At 37.5% G+C, this 15,954-nt stretch overlaps 1 protein-coding gene across 3 annotated transcripts in view; it reads right to left on the reverse strand.

The window, feature by feature from the left end:
* GARNL3 (GTPase activating Rap/RanGAP domain like 3) overlaps window positions 1–15,954 on the reverse strand; it is a 231,593-nt gene that overhangs the window by 65,143 nt on the left and 150,496 nt on the right. For all 3 annotated transcript variants that reach the window (XM_043984856.1, XM_043984857.1, XM_043984855.1), the window contains 3 exons: window positions 8,496–8,612; window positions 6,552–6,727; window positions 4,499–4,657 (listed from right to left, as the gene is read on the reverse strand). In XM_043984856.1, the coding sequence (XP_043840791.1) occupies window positions 4,499–4,657; window positions 6,552–6,727; window positions 8,496–8,612 (452 nt within the window). The remainder of the gene's footprint in view (window positions 1–4,498; window positions 4,658–6,551; window positions 6,728–8,495; window positions 8,613–15,954) is intronic.

A 15,954-nucleotide genomic window follows, 5' to 3' on the forward strand; every position in this document is an offset into this window, starting at 1 on the left:
TTATCTTATTATACTCTTCTTTTTTCGTGTAACTTGAACAGAGGCAGGGCTCTTGTGTTCTTTTTTTTTCTTTCAAATAAACAGTTTGGCCAAAGTTAGTTAAAACTGCTATTCCTTTTCCTAACTACTTGTTACCTCCTAATACTCTATAATCTGGTTTCCATCATCACTACTCTACTGTAATGCCTCTAATGCCACCTATGACCTCCTTTTAGGCAAATATTGATTATCCTTACCACTCAATAGCATCTGAATCTTTGATTATTTTCTTCTTGAAACTCCTCTCATGTCTCTGACCATTCTTTTGTCTCCTTCAGTCACTTCTTCCTTTGAAATTTACCTGTGTCTTTCAAGGACTAATTCTTATACCTCAGATCTTTTCTCTATTTCCTCAAAGCTTTTTCACGGTTTCAGATTTAGTATGTGTTAGAGGCCAGCCTTAAGACAAGGTCTTCCTAACTTTAAGTCTGACCCTGTAGCTGCTATGTTATACAGACTCTTCTGATGTATGTTACCATAAGGTTAATAGTATACACATACACACACACATGAAAACACCTACACCTATGATAAAGTTCTTAATAGTAATATAGCAAATAACTATAATCTAAGGCAGAATGAGACAATTCCATAAGAAAGAGACAAAGTGCTATAGGAATTTAGATTGAAGAAGAAATCACTGCAATTTAGAAAATCCATTCATTCAATAACCTGTGCTAGATAGTGGAGGAGATATATCATTTAGAGACAGTCCTTGTTCTTGGGGAGCCTACAAGGCTTCATTGGCAGAGGTGGCATTTGTAATAATAATGATAGTAATAGCAACTGACATTTATATAGCAATGTATAATTTTACAATGGGCTTTCTATGAATTTTTTTCACTTTTTCCTCATTTGATTGTCACAATTCAGTGATACAGTACAGGTATTATCTCCATTTTATAGAGAAGGAACTTAAGGCTTTGGAAAGTTAAGTGTCTTACCTAAGGTCACAAAGAAAGTGGTAGGACTGAGATCTGAGCCCTGAGTGCTCTTTCTAATGTACCACAATTGTCTTTAGAGGAACTTGAAGGATTTCCTTTGGGAGAGTTTGGGGAAAAGGTATGTCAGATGGAGGAAATGACAAAAACAAAAGTGAGAATGGAAAGTATCCATTAAGCACTCTTTCTAAGTTTACCTCCTCTACAAAGCTTTCTTTCACATCATTAGCCCATATTAAATTCTTTATTTTTTAATTCCTTTGGCAACCATTGCCTGTGGCATACAAATAGCAACCTGTATGTCCTGCTGTCATATTTTTCAATTTCTGATTTATGAGTTAGTACTACCAAAGCCTAAAGGAGAACCAAGGTCAGACTAATTGGTAATTAGTTATAGTTGAAGATTTTTACAGAAAGGTATCTTGATGTTGCATTTAAAAATTTGCTATACTGTACAATTTAATATTTGAATATATGCCTTATTGTTAACTACTTTTTACATGTAAGTTTTCATATCATCTCTTCAACTAAACTTTAACTTCCTTATGGGTTTGGATCATGTCCCATACTTTGCTCATACTCCCAGCACCTAAATCAGTAACAGGCACACAATATTGCTCAACAGCAATCATTGGGTGGGTGGTTGAAATGGATATTAACACTTCTCATTTTTCAGGGGAGATCCATTATAAAGCCTATTTGGAAGTGCCTTCATGACACCATTTTCTTTTTTCATTCAGTGGCACCATCATTAAGTGTTTCATTTTCTTAAAAGCTGGAGTTATCTTTGACCTTTCTCTCAATGATCTCTCCTAGTCATAGTCCTGTCAATCCCATGTCTACAATAACTCTTACATTTATCCCCTCTTTTATTCCCATTGCCACCTTTCACCTGGATTACCACAAGGATCCCTACCAATTTTTCCAACTCCATTCTTTCCTGCTCCAAACTGTCTTTCATATTACTGCTAGATAATATTACTTGTACATAGACCTGGTCATGTCATTTTTCAGATAAAAAAATCTTCATTGACTTCCTACCACCTCCTGAGTCAAGTACAGATTCTTATGCCCGACATTCAAGTTTAGGTCAGAATCCATAATTTGGTGTCACCCTACTTTTCCAGGCATATCTTCTATTTTTCTTCCTCTCTGTCAAATTGGACTGCCTCCCAAATGTGCTTTCCCACATCTGTGCTCCCCACGCTTTCAATATCCTTCCTCAATCCTTTTGACCTGTTACATTCTACCCAACCCATAAATTTTAATTCAAATTCCAACTCCTTAGAAGCTGTTCCTCCCCTTTTCTGTCTATAATAAAGGATTAGCAAAATTGATTTAACAAACAATTAAATAAAAATAAATTCATAAAAGATCCCCCATGGCTCTCATGGAGGATTTTTAGGTACTTCTTTAATGCTTATCACTTACATGTTACTGTGTATTTTATGTTTGTGTCTTATTCCCCTTTTAGAATATAAGTTCTAAAGGCAGGGATTGTACAGGACCTAAACGTTTTTTTTTTTTTAATCTCCCTGTTGTTGAGCACAGTGCTCTATGCCCGTAAACACATAATAAATATATGCTGACTTATACAGTCTGTATCTCTCTTGTGGAGAAATCACTTCATTATTTTCTCTATAAGTTTTCTATTTTGTATGAATATATTTAAAAATGTGTCCTGGGGAAATGAGTACAAAGGGGAGTAGAGTTAGTCAATCTTGTAAGTCTCGGTTGAGGCAGCTAAAGATTCTGCTTATCAGAGAGGAGCTGGGAGAAGCTGAAGGATTTCTCAGGCAGAAAAGGCAGGTGTTTTCATGAGAAATATGTTGGAGAAAAAAAACACAATCATGACGTGCTTTTTATACAGGCTACTGATTTCATGCTGTAATGTGACTCTTCTATCTATGCTGAGCCACAAAACGGGGACAGGAGGGAACATGAAAGCACAAACTGGGACTTTTCTTTAATGTTATAATAGGAGAGTAAAGGTCTTTTCAGTGAGAATGATCAAGAGCTGGATGGAAGCTGCCTTCAAGAGACCCAAAGCTGCCCTGAGGCAGTGAAACAAGCTGTTGGATGTGCTACTTCTAAGAGGAGATTCAGAACAAGTTAGTTCTATTAAGGGTCAGGGAAGTATTAGGGTTAGACTGAAGAGTAATTGATAACAAAGATCAGAGAGAAAGGTACCTAAGTGTACCTAGGTTTTTGGATTTAAAAAATATCTTGCTCTAGGTAGTATTATCTACCAAAATATAGCAGTTTTCTATTTATTGATTATTACTATTTTATCTGTTTATTATTATATATTACTATTTATTATGATTAGTATTTCTAGTAAATGTAATGCTCAGACATTTTATAGAAAAAAGATAACCAAAGAAAATTATGCTAAAGTTGGTGACTTATTTAACCAAGCATATAAGAAGCCTCATATGTTCAGATCACCAGGTTAAACTCTGGCTACCACTGCCTGCCTGGTGGGAGCTTTTCCAAATGATAGCTACAGGTCCAAAGCTTATCCTGCAAATATTATTAAGTGATGACAAATGTCATAGTTTTCCCCCCTCCTTCACAGAGATAAAATAGTCTTCTTAGATAAAAGAACCCATGTTTTGAGAGATACTATGAGTTTCTAGCCAGAGCTAAAAAATACCCAATTTAAAGTCACCACTGATGCCGAACTATTCTTCTCCAATCATTAGCACACACCTTAAGTGCTCTACATTAATTGCATTTGAACCTACTATAAGTCCCCTGCCTCCTGTCCAGCTATAGTACCCAAGGAGTTGTACAGATTAGCAGTTCTCAAACATTTTGGTCTCAGGACCCTTTTCTACTTTAATGATTGGGGGCCTGCCAAAGAGATTTTTTATATATGTGGGTTACATCTATTAGAAATGAAAATATTTTAGTATTTTTAGGAAAATAGTTTTGACCTCCAGAGCCCTAGAAAGGTTTTCAGGGATCCTAAGCTGGTCTCTGGAACATACTTTGCAACATCATAGACGGATACTGAATGCCCCAATTTGTCAACAGCCAAATTGGTAGTTCAGGCATTGATAGTGGAGTTCTTGGCACAGTGTAGGTTGTGCAATATGTACTGATCCTCAAACCTATAGCCTTTACTTACTAGCCCTGAACTGCTTGAAAGTTCCCTCATTATCTGGATTTCAGGGCAGATTCCAGCCTTTCCTTTTATCCCCTGTAGTCAGTTGTATAATTCTGAAGCTAGAAAGAACTCCAACTGCTTGCCTCTCTGGAATCCCCACAAACATTCAAGTATTGAATTTGTTATTTATCTTTTCAATTATGTGAACCTCATTTTCATTTATACTCAGATGGAATAAATGGTCAGAGAAGGTTCAGAAAATCATTAAAAATTATGACATAAATATACTGTAGGTACGTTTTATTAAAAAAAAAACCACACAAGTAATCATTATAACACCCAGGAGGAACATACAGTAAATGATGGTCCTCCTTCATTCTTGCTGGTCATGCTACTTTAAACTTACCCTGTTGGCATCCACGTGGTGCAATCTGAAAGATTCCCCTGTGCTCTCATTCACCAAGTCAAACTGATGCCGATATGCCACACAAATCAGATTGTCATTTTCTTCGGTTGGCCCATCCACCAAGGTCATCACAACAGGGGGGTCAGACAAACAGATCTCCTGGGCCACCAATGAGGATATGTTAGAAAATGGTCAGGATAGGGAAAAGCTGGCCTGTTACCCCCTGTCCTAAGTATGCTATCATTCCAAGGCTCTTTTATACCACTGGGCTTGCAATGAGAATGGTGATCTCTTTAAGTGGTTTGTGACTTTATCAGATCTCTTTGTTTCCATAACCTGTTTTTAGTTCTCAAGATGCTACTAGCCACCCAACAGATGTGAGATTATGGATTTTATAAAGTGGATTCAATGGCAAACTGCTACTCCTCCTCTTCAGTTACTTTGAAACTCTCCTAATTTGTTTATTAGTATAACTTTGTATACTTAATGCAAAAGGCTCTAACTTTAGCTAAGCAAAAATAAGATAAATTGATTCTTGTATCAGTTAATGTCTTCAAATCCAGTTTTCAGGGTTTCAACTTCTATGCATTCTAATACCACCTAATTTTTAAAGTAGGGGGTGGAAAGAGGATCTCAAGAATGAAAAAGAATGGGCACATCTAAGACAATGTGGAATAGTAGGAAAAGCCCTGGGATGGGAGTCAGGAGACTTGGGTCTATTCCAATCTCTGTGAAATTCACCAAGTCAGAAAACCTTTAACCTGGGACCTCAGAAGTTATTTTTAATGTAATTTAATTTTTTAATGTAATTTTTTTTTTAGTGAGGCAATTTGGGTTAAGTGACTTGCCCAAGGTCACACAGCTAGTGTTAAGGGCTAAAATTCTAGCTAGTCTGTCTAAAATATCTAATGAGTGGTTGCCAATAAATTATAAGCTTTAGCAAGAGTTATGTTTTAAGCATTTATTAAGGAGAATAAGAATTTGGTAAAGAGAGAAAGGCCTAGATTCCTATCTATTAAAGGGAGAGTGCATTTCTAGCTCTGCTTTCCACCAGAGTCCAAAGGAAAGAGAGCCAGACAGAGTGCTAGTCTCTTCCTTCTTCCTCCCACTACCCAATGTCACTTCCTGATGCCAAAGAAAAGACTCCTGGTCTTGCCCTCAAAGACCTTTGCTTCATGGGCGGAACTCTTCTACAGTAAGTCTCCAGCAGGTGGCGTCATTCCAATCGTTTCACTAATAAATAAGTGTTAAGTGTCTGAGGCTGGATTTGAACTCAGGTACTTCTGACTCCAGGGCCAGTGCTCTATCCACTGCACCATCTAGCTGCCCCACCTCAGAAGTTATCTAAGCCAACCTCCTACCTATGCAGGCTTCCCTCTACAATACTGGTATCAAACTCCAATAGAAATGGGGGCCACTGAATCATACACAAGGATCCCTCAGGGAAGCATATTGACTTAGAAAACTACACATCAACATTATCTATGTTCTGTTGTATTTTTATTTCTTTTGTTAAACATTTTCCAATGGCATTTTAATCTGGTTCAGGCCACACTCAATAATCCCTATGTTTGACATTTCTGATCTACAGTATCTCCTCATATACAAATACTCTCTGGGACACAAAGGAAAGAGCACTGGCCCAGGAAGTCAGGAGTCCAGAGCTCAAAGCCTAACTAACCTAAAGTCTGATCCTGGACCTGTTTCCTCACCTGAAAAATGTGAAAGTTGGACAAAATGGGATTTAAGATTCCTTCTAGTTTTAATGTTCTATAGTTCTTTTTGTATAAAATATTTCTGAAAGCTTGAAGGAGACTGAGGTAAGGCTCCTACCCCTGTAGGAGATAAGATGTAACGAGGGAAATATTGCTTTCCACCGATCCCCTAGAGGTGTCTGGAGCATCAAGGGAGGTCGTTTTCCCAGTTTGCTTTCCACAGCTGAGAATGGTCGTGGAAACAGGCTTCTTTGGGTAAAAGGAAATGGCCTACATGATGCAGGATACGACACAGATGACCCAAATCAAGTTACAATTTATTAGAAAAGAAAACAAACCCTGATGTACTGGAATTCTTCAACAGGTGATTCTGACAGCGAGGATAACAATGAGAGGGTGGTTAAACCACTTTGCTTATTGTGCTTCCTTGTTATAAGCAGTAGCTTGTTGCGAATTGCAACAATGATCCTCAATTCACTGCTGTGATGAGTGTTAATGGCATACAAATGGCAACCTGTAGAGAAAAATACATTGCAATGAAGCTAAAACTATATTTTATAAACAATGTTTAGGTTTTTGTGAGAAATAAATTTTCTTATAACCCTTAAGTTATGAAAAAATTAGTTTGTTCATTAAATTGTGCATAAGCTAAGTTTGACAAAACTTTCTCACTTTTTATTTCCATTGTAACCACTAAAGATCTTTAGTGCTTTTCTTCCAAACTCTTGCCAGAAGATATTCTTCTCACCAGGTATTTTCTACTGCCCTCAACATATTCTTCTAGTTTCTTTTATGCAAAAATCTGGTCATGCCATTCTGCTGCTCAATAATATTTTTTACCTCCTTAATGCCCATTGAGTTCAAATTCCCTGTAGGAATTCAAGGTTATTCAAGGCTAGCCACAACCTGCTGTCACCCTCCTTTTCCAATCTTAATTCATATGATTCCCTTCCATGCACCCTACATTTCAGCCAAAACAGATTGCTTTATGCCCCCTTAAACATATTGTGTGCTTTCCCACGTCTATGATATTCTTCCCATTGCTCCCTAGGCCTTGGATATTCTCCTTTACCTTCATATGAATTCCTACCTGCTCTTTAAAATGCTGTTTCCTACATGAAGCCTTCTGTTTGCTCCCATTGGTAACAACTTTCCCCCTCAGACCTTCAAGTAAGACATTGTTTCAAAACACTTTGGTGCACTTATCATGTGATATTGTGTATTATTGTGTCTTATCACCCAATGGACAATACATTTCATGGAGGAAGAGACCTTATCTTATCTGTAACTTTTTTGGGGGGCGTGGGGTGGGGCAATAAGGGTTAAGTGACTTGCCCAGGGTCACACAGCTAGTAAGTGTTAAGTGTCTGAGGCCAGATTTGAACTATCTTATCTAAATGTTGTATTTCTACTACCTCTAGCAATGTACTATACAGTGAAAGCACTTAACGTTTGCCCAATTAATAACTAAATGCTGAACATATACTGCCACCAAGCTGGGCCCTCATCCCCTCATGCCTCACCTATTACAAGATTCTTCTGCCTGCCTAAGTCTCTCCCCACTCCAATCCATCCTTCATTCAGCCACTAAAATGATTTTCTTAAAATGAAGGTCCAATCATGTCACTCCCCTTTTCATTCAACTCCAGTGGCTCCCTATTTGCCTCCAGGATAAAATTCAAAATGCTGTTTGGTATTTAAAACCCTTCATAACCTAGCCCCCTCCTACCTTTTCAGTCTTCTTAAATCTCACTCCCCAACACGCACTGTTCGACCCAGTGACACTAGCTTTCTGGCTATGCCACAATTAAGACACTCCATCCCAGCTCTGGGCATTTTCTCTGGCTGTCCTCCAAGTCTGGAACACTTCTTTCTTCACTCTGGCTCCTGAGCTCCCTGACTAAATTACCTTTTACAGGATATCTCCCCTAACCCCTCTTCATTCCAGCGCTTCCTCTCTTCTAGTTAGTTACTATTTCTCTTGTATGTAGTTCACTGTACATACATTTGTTTGGATGCCGTCTCCCCCATAAGATTGTGGGCAGGGCAGGGGCTTCCTTTTGCCTCTTTTTGTACTCCCCACGCTTAGTTGCAGAGCCTGGCACATAGCAGGTGCTTGGTAAATGTTTATCAAATTGAACTGAATTCTTGTGGTACTGAGATCAAAACAAATAAATCAAAGTCCAAACTTTTAGTCATTTTCATTTTATCTAGAACTTACACTGGGGGAAAAAGCAACAAAAAAGAAATAAAGCACCACTTAAAGACAAGAGCCAAGTCACCTTTTGTTTTTTCAAGTTTATTTTCTCTACAGTCATACTTGCTCTTCACTATCTGCTTTCCCTCCACATCTTTCCTCACAGTGCTGAGCCTGAAGACAAAGAGGCGAGCATCCTTCCCTGTTAAGATAATAAAGATGAAGGTATTTAAAACATAAACAATAAGATAACAACTGCAGCGTTTTCACCAAATCAGTGAACCATCTGACTATATACCACAGTGAAGAAACTTTCACATTTGTAAAGGAAATCTGTCACTGGAGAGGGATTTTGAGGAGAAACTCTGGAGGTCTGAACAGCCCCCTCAGTTTACAGAAGAGGCCCAGAAAGAAGCATCTTGTATAGGACGGCCTAGCCAGAAGAGCCAACTTTTGAACCCAGATCCCCTGGCTATCCCCACTGTATTATTACTGCTGCCTCTTCTTTGATTCCATGCTTGCAAAGCAAATTTCTGATTTCTAATTTTTCTTTTTTAAGAGAAGTGTTTTTTAAGGGCAATATTCAGTGCGGATGATAGTATCAGCTATTTAAGGGCAGGGCAGTCTTGTCCCCACCAGTATCTTGAATGTAACAGGCATTTAATAAATGTTTACTGAACTGAATTCTAGATTTATGGAGATGTCAGTTTGCTCCTCACTAAGTTGGTTGTCTTCAGGAATTTATTATCAATTTAAATGACAAAATCATACATTAAGTGAACAGGGAAAATCACGAGTTAAATAACAGACAACTAAAAGACAGATGTCCAAAATTACATCCCACATGAGAACAAAAGCTATTGTAAGATCATATGGAGTAATAAAAAGAGGGAATTGTTAAGGCTCTTGGCAAACAGTTCTTTCACTGTCCTCTGTAATCTAATTCTTCTTTACAATAGATGTGGTCTCCACCTTCCCCTGCTTGGACTAACCCGTCTCTCATTTCAAACTGATATTTAAGGACTATACCATGTTTCTGTGGCCATAGTACATGCTGTGGTTAGACATAAAGACAACAGGCATGCCAGCTGGGATGCTGGCTTCTGCCCATCCTGTCGTAAGAGTTTTCTATTATGGGGTCCTATGCATAGTCAGCTTAGAAATCTTTGAGATACAGCCTTGGGGAGTGAGCTGCAACATCAGTCTCGTTAATTGTTGCGCTCTTACTATTAAATCCCCATAACAGAACGACATCCCATCTGTCCCCTTGTAACTTACAACCACTGTCACACTTCTTTCTCTGGGCCTTTACTCATGTCATCTGCAATGGACTCCCCAGCTCCACTTAGATTCAGCATCAGTCTATTTAAATCTTGTCCTTCCTTCACCAAATCAGAGGCCATCTTCCCCCATGAAGCCTAACCCTCATCTTTCTACATAAAAGGGATTTTTCTTCTTGAATTTTTCAGAGTTCCTTGTCTGGATCTGGATTCTCTTGTATTATAGTTTTTGTGTATCTATCATTTACTCTATTAGATTATTTGCTTCTTGAAAGCAAGGTTTGTCAAATTTATTTTGGTATATCCAGTTCTTATGACTGTGCCCTGTACATTTAGCAGATGTTTTGACCTGGGCAGAGGACAGAAAGACTGGCACCTCCTTAGTTTTGGACATTATCCTTCTGTTAACACAGCCTAAGATTACACTGTCTGTTTTGACTTCCAGGTAATATGGTTCACCATAAGTTTATAATCTACTAGACTCTCAGGTATTTTTCACTTTATGTGCCATCTTGCTGTTTTTCCCCATCTCATACTTTTAGGAAGCTAATTTTTTGAACCTAAGTTCACACTGATGGTACTAAGTTGTAGGCACTGAATAACAGAACATACTTTCAACCATCTACTTCCAACACATCACACTGAGGCAAAGATGATAAAAGTGCTAGGCCTGAAGTCAGAAGGAATTGCTTTCAAATCTTGCCTCTGGGGGCAGCTAGGTGGCGCAGTGGATGAAGCACTGGCCCTGGATTCAGGAGTTCCTGAGTTCAAATCTGGCCTCAGACACTTGACACTTACTAGCTGTGTGACCATGGGCAAGTCACTTAACCCCAACTGCTTCAACAAACAAACAAACAAAAACAAATCTTGCCTCTGATACATTAACTGTGTGACCAAGGTCACTCAAACTTCTTTGAACTTGTTTTCTCATGTGAAAAATGGTGACAACACCTATATAAGTTGTTTTTGTGTCCAAATGAAATGTTTCTAAAGTGCTTTGCATACTTTAATGTTATATTATATATATATATATGTGTGACATACATATATATCATACACACATATATTTTTATGCCAGCTAACATTATTACTATTATTATTTTTAACTGTATTTGTATCTTTTTTTTTTTTTTTTTGGTGAGGGAATTGGGGTTAAGTGACTTGCCCAGGGTCACACAGCTAGTGTTAAGTGTCTGAGGCCGGATTTGAACTCAGGTCCTCCTGAATCCAGGGCTGGTGCTCTATCCACTGTGCCACCTAGCTGCCCCTGTATTTGTATCTTTTAAAAAATATTTTGTATTTAGAAAACACCTATGGCCTCACCCTAAGAAATGCTAACAATTTTAACTCCATTTTAATGACCTCTAATGTTAAGGTATCACTTGGCACTAATTTTCCACAATGCTGATAATTTTTCTAACATTTCACAAGCTAATATATATGTATATATATATGTATATATGTATGTATGTATAAAACATTTGAATGTTATCCCTAGTTTATAGATAATGAAACTAGGCTAAGAAGAGACAATGGTCAGTGAGATGTTATATTAGAGAGCTAAACTCTGTTTTCCTGAAAAAATAAAGTCTTCAAGCCATTTTCTAGAATGAATCAATGTCTTTGAGACACAAAGTTGTTTCTTCACTTTTTCTTTTTCAGGGTATCATAAGATTTGGAGCTACAAGGGACATCAGAGATCTTGTATAAATCCCTTTATTTTAAAAGTTTAGGGACAGCTAGGTGGCGCAGTGGATAGAGGACTGGCCCTAGATTCAGGAGGACCTGAGTTCAAGTCCAGCCTCAGACACTTAACACTTACTAGCTGTGTGACTCTGGGCAAGTCACTTAACCCCAATTGCCTCACCAAAAAAAAAAAAAAAAGTTTAACTTTTTTCAATGAACACAAATCTATTTTCTTTCCCTTCTACCTTCCCCAACCATTAAAAAAGGAGAAAACAAAACTGTTGTAACAAATAGTCAAGAAAAAAAATTCCCATATCCAAAAAATATCTCTCATTCTGTACCCTGAGTTCCAAATCTTTCTGTTAGAATGTGGGTAGCATGTTTCACCATTGGTCCTCTGGAATCAAGGTTAATCATTGTGTCAATCAGAAGTCTTGAGTCTTTTAAAACTGTTTGTCTTTACAATGTCTATAATGTATAACTATTCTCTTGGTTCTGCTTCATTCATATAAACTTTCTCAGTTTTCTCTGAAACTGTTGCTTTCATTATTGTTTATAGCACAATAGTGTTTTATATTCATATACCATTCATATACTATAATTTATTTTGCCAATCCCCAACTGATGGGTAGCCCCTTAATTTACAGTTCTTTGCCATTACAAAAAAAAAGCTGCTATAAATATTTTTCCTGTTCATGACATTTTATTTTTCATCTCAGGAAAAATTGCTCCTATACACAGAGATCCTCTATTTAAGGAAGGGGTCAGGGGAGACACCTCATAATTTCCCCACCTAGCTTTATCTACTCTCTCTCCACCTCCCACAAAGGTACTGTTCTTCCTCTTCTTCCTTTTCAGCTTCTTTTTATGCATTATTTTCTTCCCCTATTAGAGTGTGAGCTCCTTGTGTTCAGGAACTGTATTTGGTCTTTCTTTGTACTCCCAGAGCTTAGCAGCACACCTGACCCATATCTTAATTAACATTTATTGACTTGCATTGGCTGTTCAGGGGTTCAGAGGAAGGAGTGAAAATTGAGGAAATTTTGTGTAGAAAAAAGACTGGTGTACTCATTGTCAAAGAAATTGAGTTTGAGTTCCAGCTCTGTCATTAACTCATGAAGTAATCTTAGGCAAGTCACTTCTCTTTGAACCTCAGTTTTCTAATCTGTACCATAAGGGTTTAGAGCACTCCAAAGGCGTCCTCAAATTCTGATATCCTTTGTTCTCTTCTAGCTCTAAAGCTCTACAATCTATATTCTAATATCCTAAATTCTTTTTTTAATCTTTCCATATAAATAATTATTTTCCAGTTACATTTAGAGACAGTTTTCAACATTTGTTTTTATAAGATTTCTAGTTTCAATTTTTCCTCCCCCTCCTCAAGACAGCAAGTAATCTGATATAGATTATATATGTACACTCACATTAAAAATATTTCTGCATTAGTCAGGTTATGAGAGAAGAATCAGAGCAAAAAGGAAAAACCTCAAAAAAGAAAAACAACAACAGCAACAAAACAATAGAAATAGTATGGTTCAATCTGCATCTAGATTCCACAGTTCTCTTTTGTTCTGGATTTGGAGAACATTTTCCATCATGAGTCCTTTGGAACTATCTTGGACCATTCAGCTTTTTTCTTATGTGTTATCTCCCATGGAGTGAGAATGAACTGTCAGTGAGGTATGCACTTCCCTTTATACTTTTAAGCTACAATTTAAACTTAACCATGTGGTAATTCAGATTGACTACAAAAGTATAACCACAGAAATATTATTTATCTTTAATTTCTAATTGGCTGGTTGCAAAGCAGTGAGCTTGGGTTCCAGTACAAATAATGTATTTTGGATAAGTAATTATACCTGCAATTTCTTCATGAAAAAGTTTGCACTTGGGGCAGCTAGGTAGCGCAGTGCATAAAGCACCGGCCCTGGATTCAGGAGGACCTGAGTTCAAAGCCAGCCTCAGACACTTGACACTTACTAGCTGTGTGACCCTGGGCAAGTCACTTAACCCCCATTGCCCCACAAAAAAAAAAAAGTTTGCACTTACATGTTTCATTCCACTTTCCTTTTCTCTGAAAGGGTAAGCATGATTTAAATGTCTATTATGTATTTGACCTAGTTATTATCATTCCTCCAGTAAAGTCTGGCTCCATCACATCATCATGGCATGCATGGATTCCTGAAGCCTATGCCAGTTGACTAAAAGCTCTGGTAGGTCTTACCAAGCTAGAAATATCCAGAGGCGGCCAGTTATCTTAGGAGCAGTTTAAATCTGGAGAGGCTCATCACCAGACAAAAACTATTTACTAAGGGGTTAGGGGGTTGCAACCTGGGTTGTGTCTATACCATGATATCATGGATCCTTGAAGTACTGTAATTTTTATTATTCATAATAGTACCACCTTCCATTTGTTTAACATGTCACAGTTTTCAAAGTACTTTCACATATCAATGTTGGCTCATTTGTTCCTCAACACAACCATGAAAATTATAAAAGGCAATTATTCTAATCCCCATTTTATGGGTGAGGGGAAGAGGAGGAGAACAAGCATTTAAGTGCCTATTATGTGCCAGACACTGTGTTAAGTGCCTTTTATAAATATTATCTCATTTGATTCTCACAACACTTGGAAGACAGGTGCTACTATTACCCCTATTTTACAGTTGAGGGAACTGAGGCAGAAAAAGGTTAAGTGACTTGTACAGGTTCATGCAGCTAGTAAATGTCTGAGGTTAGATTTGAACTCAAGATATTATTGATTCTAGGCCCAGCACTCAATTATCTACTATGACATCTAACTACTTCCTTAGCTGAGGAATCTAAGGCTCCAAGAGGGAAATGAATTTCTAGCTGTCCACTTTTAAACTGGTATTTAGAAGTCACCTCTTTAAAACTCAGTTAGCTAAGTTGATAATATAGCTAAAGGATATCTTGTAGGAAAGTTTTACGTTTTCAAAATATAAGAATGACATGCTACAGAGTAGCATTCCAGAGTGATAGAATTTATATCTTTCCTTAATCTTTTTGTAACATAAATGCTTTATGAAAATTTGAAACTACAATACTAAGAAATGAAGAGCCAGAGTTCTATTACTGATTAACTGAGCACTGAACTTTATACTTGGAAGAATAGTAGAGAAAATAGTAAATCCTTAAGGCTAAACCACAACATAAGCTATCACATAAATCCATATTAGATTATATAACTTCAACAGTCCCTTCCAACTCTAGTCTTCTATGATTCTATGACTTTCTGAAGATCACAGAATGTTAGGGTCCTATGGCCTCTGAAATTTAGGGTTCTAAGACCACTGGTACTACCAAGAACACAGATGTTCCTAAGTCCTCTCTGCCCAGTGTTATCTACATTTCAACCTCCAACACAACTGGGTACAGCCCAAGCCACAAGACTTTTCCTGAGAGACACAAATCCAAACACAAAGGGAAAACCAGAATGGTAACCATATCTCTCTGTACTGTACTAATTCTGCCACAAAGAGCTCTTACCTGCCCCTAATCTTCTCTCTTGTCACATCATTAGCTTGTAGCCACTGTGTAAAGGCCATTTTAGGAATACCATTCCAGAATCTTGGCTTCTTCCTATTGTCTCAGAGTACGAGAGAAGTTTGATACCCTTGTTATGTCTGAAAGCAACAGCTGCCATCTTCCTACTTCCACAGCTCTACTGCTCTGACTCCATAATACAGTGGTAACAAACAGGTAATAAGAGGCAGAATCAAGATAGGAACCCAGGTTTTCTGATACTATTAGAAAGGTCCAATGTTCTTTCTCTTATGCCATTTTACTTGTTTTTTTTCTTTTCCTATTTTTCACACCCACTCATCTATAATTCATCAAATGCTTTTCTTGTCATTTTTCCAATTATTAGACCCAGCCTTTTTATTAGATGACGTCCAAAATCTAAAACACTTGGAAATCTTTTAAGAAGATCATTAGGATGTTTCAGGTATTTCATCTTTTTTGACTCAAAACCCAAGACTGTTAATTCCCCAGGGAGACACAGATCCATTATTTAAAAGAATAATGTAAATCTTCTGTATGAAAATGCTTTTTTGGGCAATAAGAAATAATAGACAATAAGAGATAAGAGGCTTCTATGGTGACTATGGTAATGAAGATATCTTAAGATGAGAGTAGCTATTTTCTATAAGATGCTAACCCATTAAGATTCAGCTACACCCCTAGGGAGAGTTATTTCACAAGTACCCATTTTGGTTAAGAAAAGGGTATTTCTTTTTAAAATTTCCTTCCAATTACATGTAAAAACAATTAAAAAAATTTTTTTTCTTAGTGAGGCAATTGGGGTTAAGTGACTTGCCCAGGGTCACACAGCTAGTAAGTGTTAAGTGTCTGAGGCCGGATTTGAACTCAGGTACTCCTGACTCCAGGGCCCGTGCTCTATCCACTGTGCCACCTAGCTGCCCCCTAAAAACAATTTTTAACCTTTTTTTTCTTTTTTTAAAATTTTTTAAAAATTCTCTTAAAATCCCTGTCCCTACTCCCCTTATTGAGAAGGCAAGCGATTTGATGAAGATTATACATCTGTAGTCATGC

The sequence above is a fragment of the Dromiciops gliroides genome, chromosome 2 (assembly GCF_019393635.1).
Source record: "Dromiciops gliroides isolate mDroGli1 chromosome 2, mDroGli1.pri, whole genome shotgun sequence".
Taxonomy (NCBI): domain Eukaryota; kingdom Metazoa; phylum Chordata; class Mammalia; order Microbiotheria; family Microbiotheriidae; genus Dromiciops; species Dromiciops gliroides.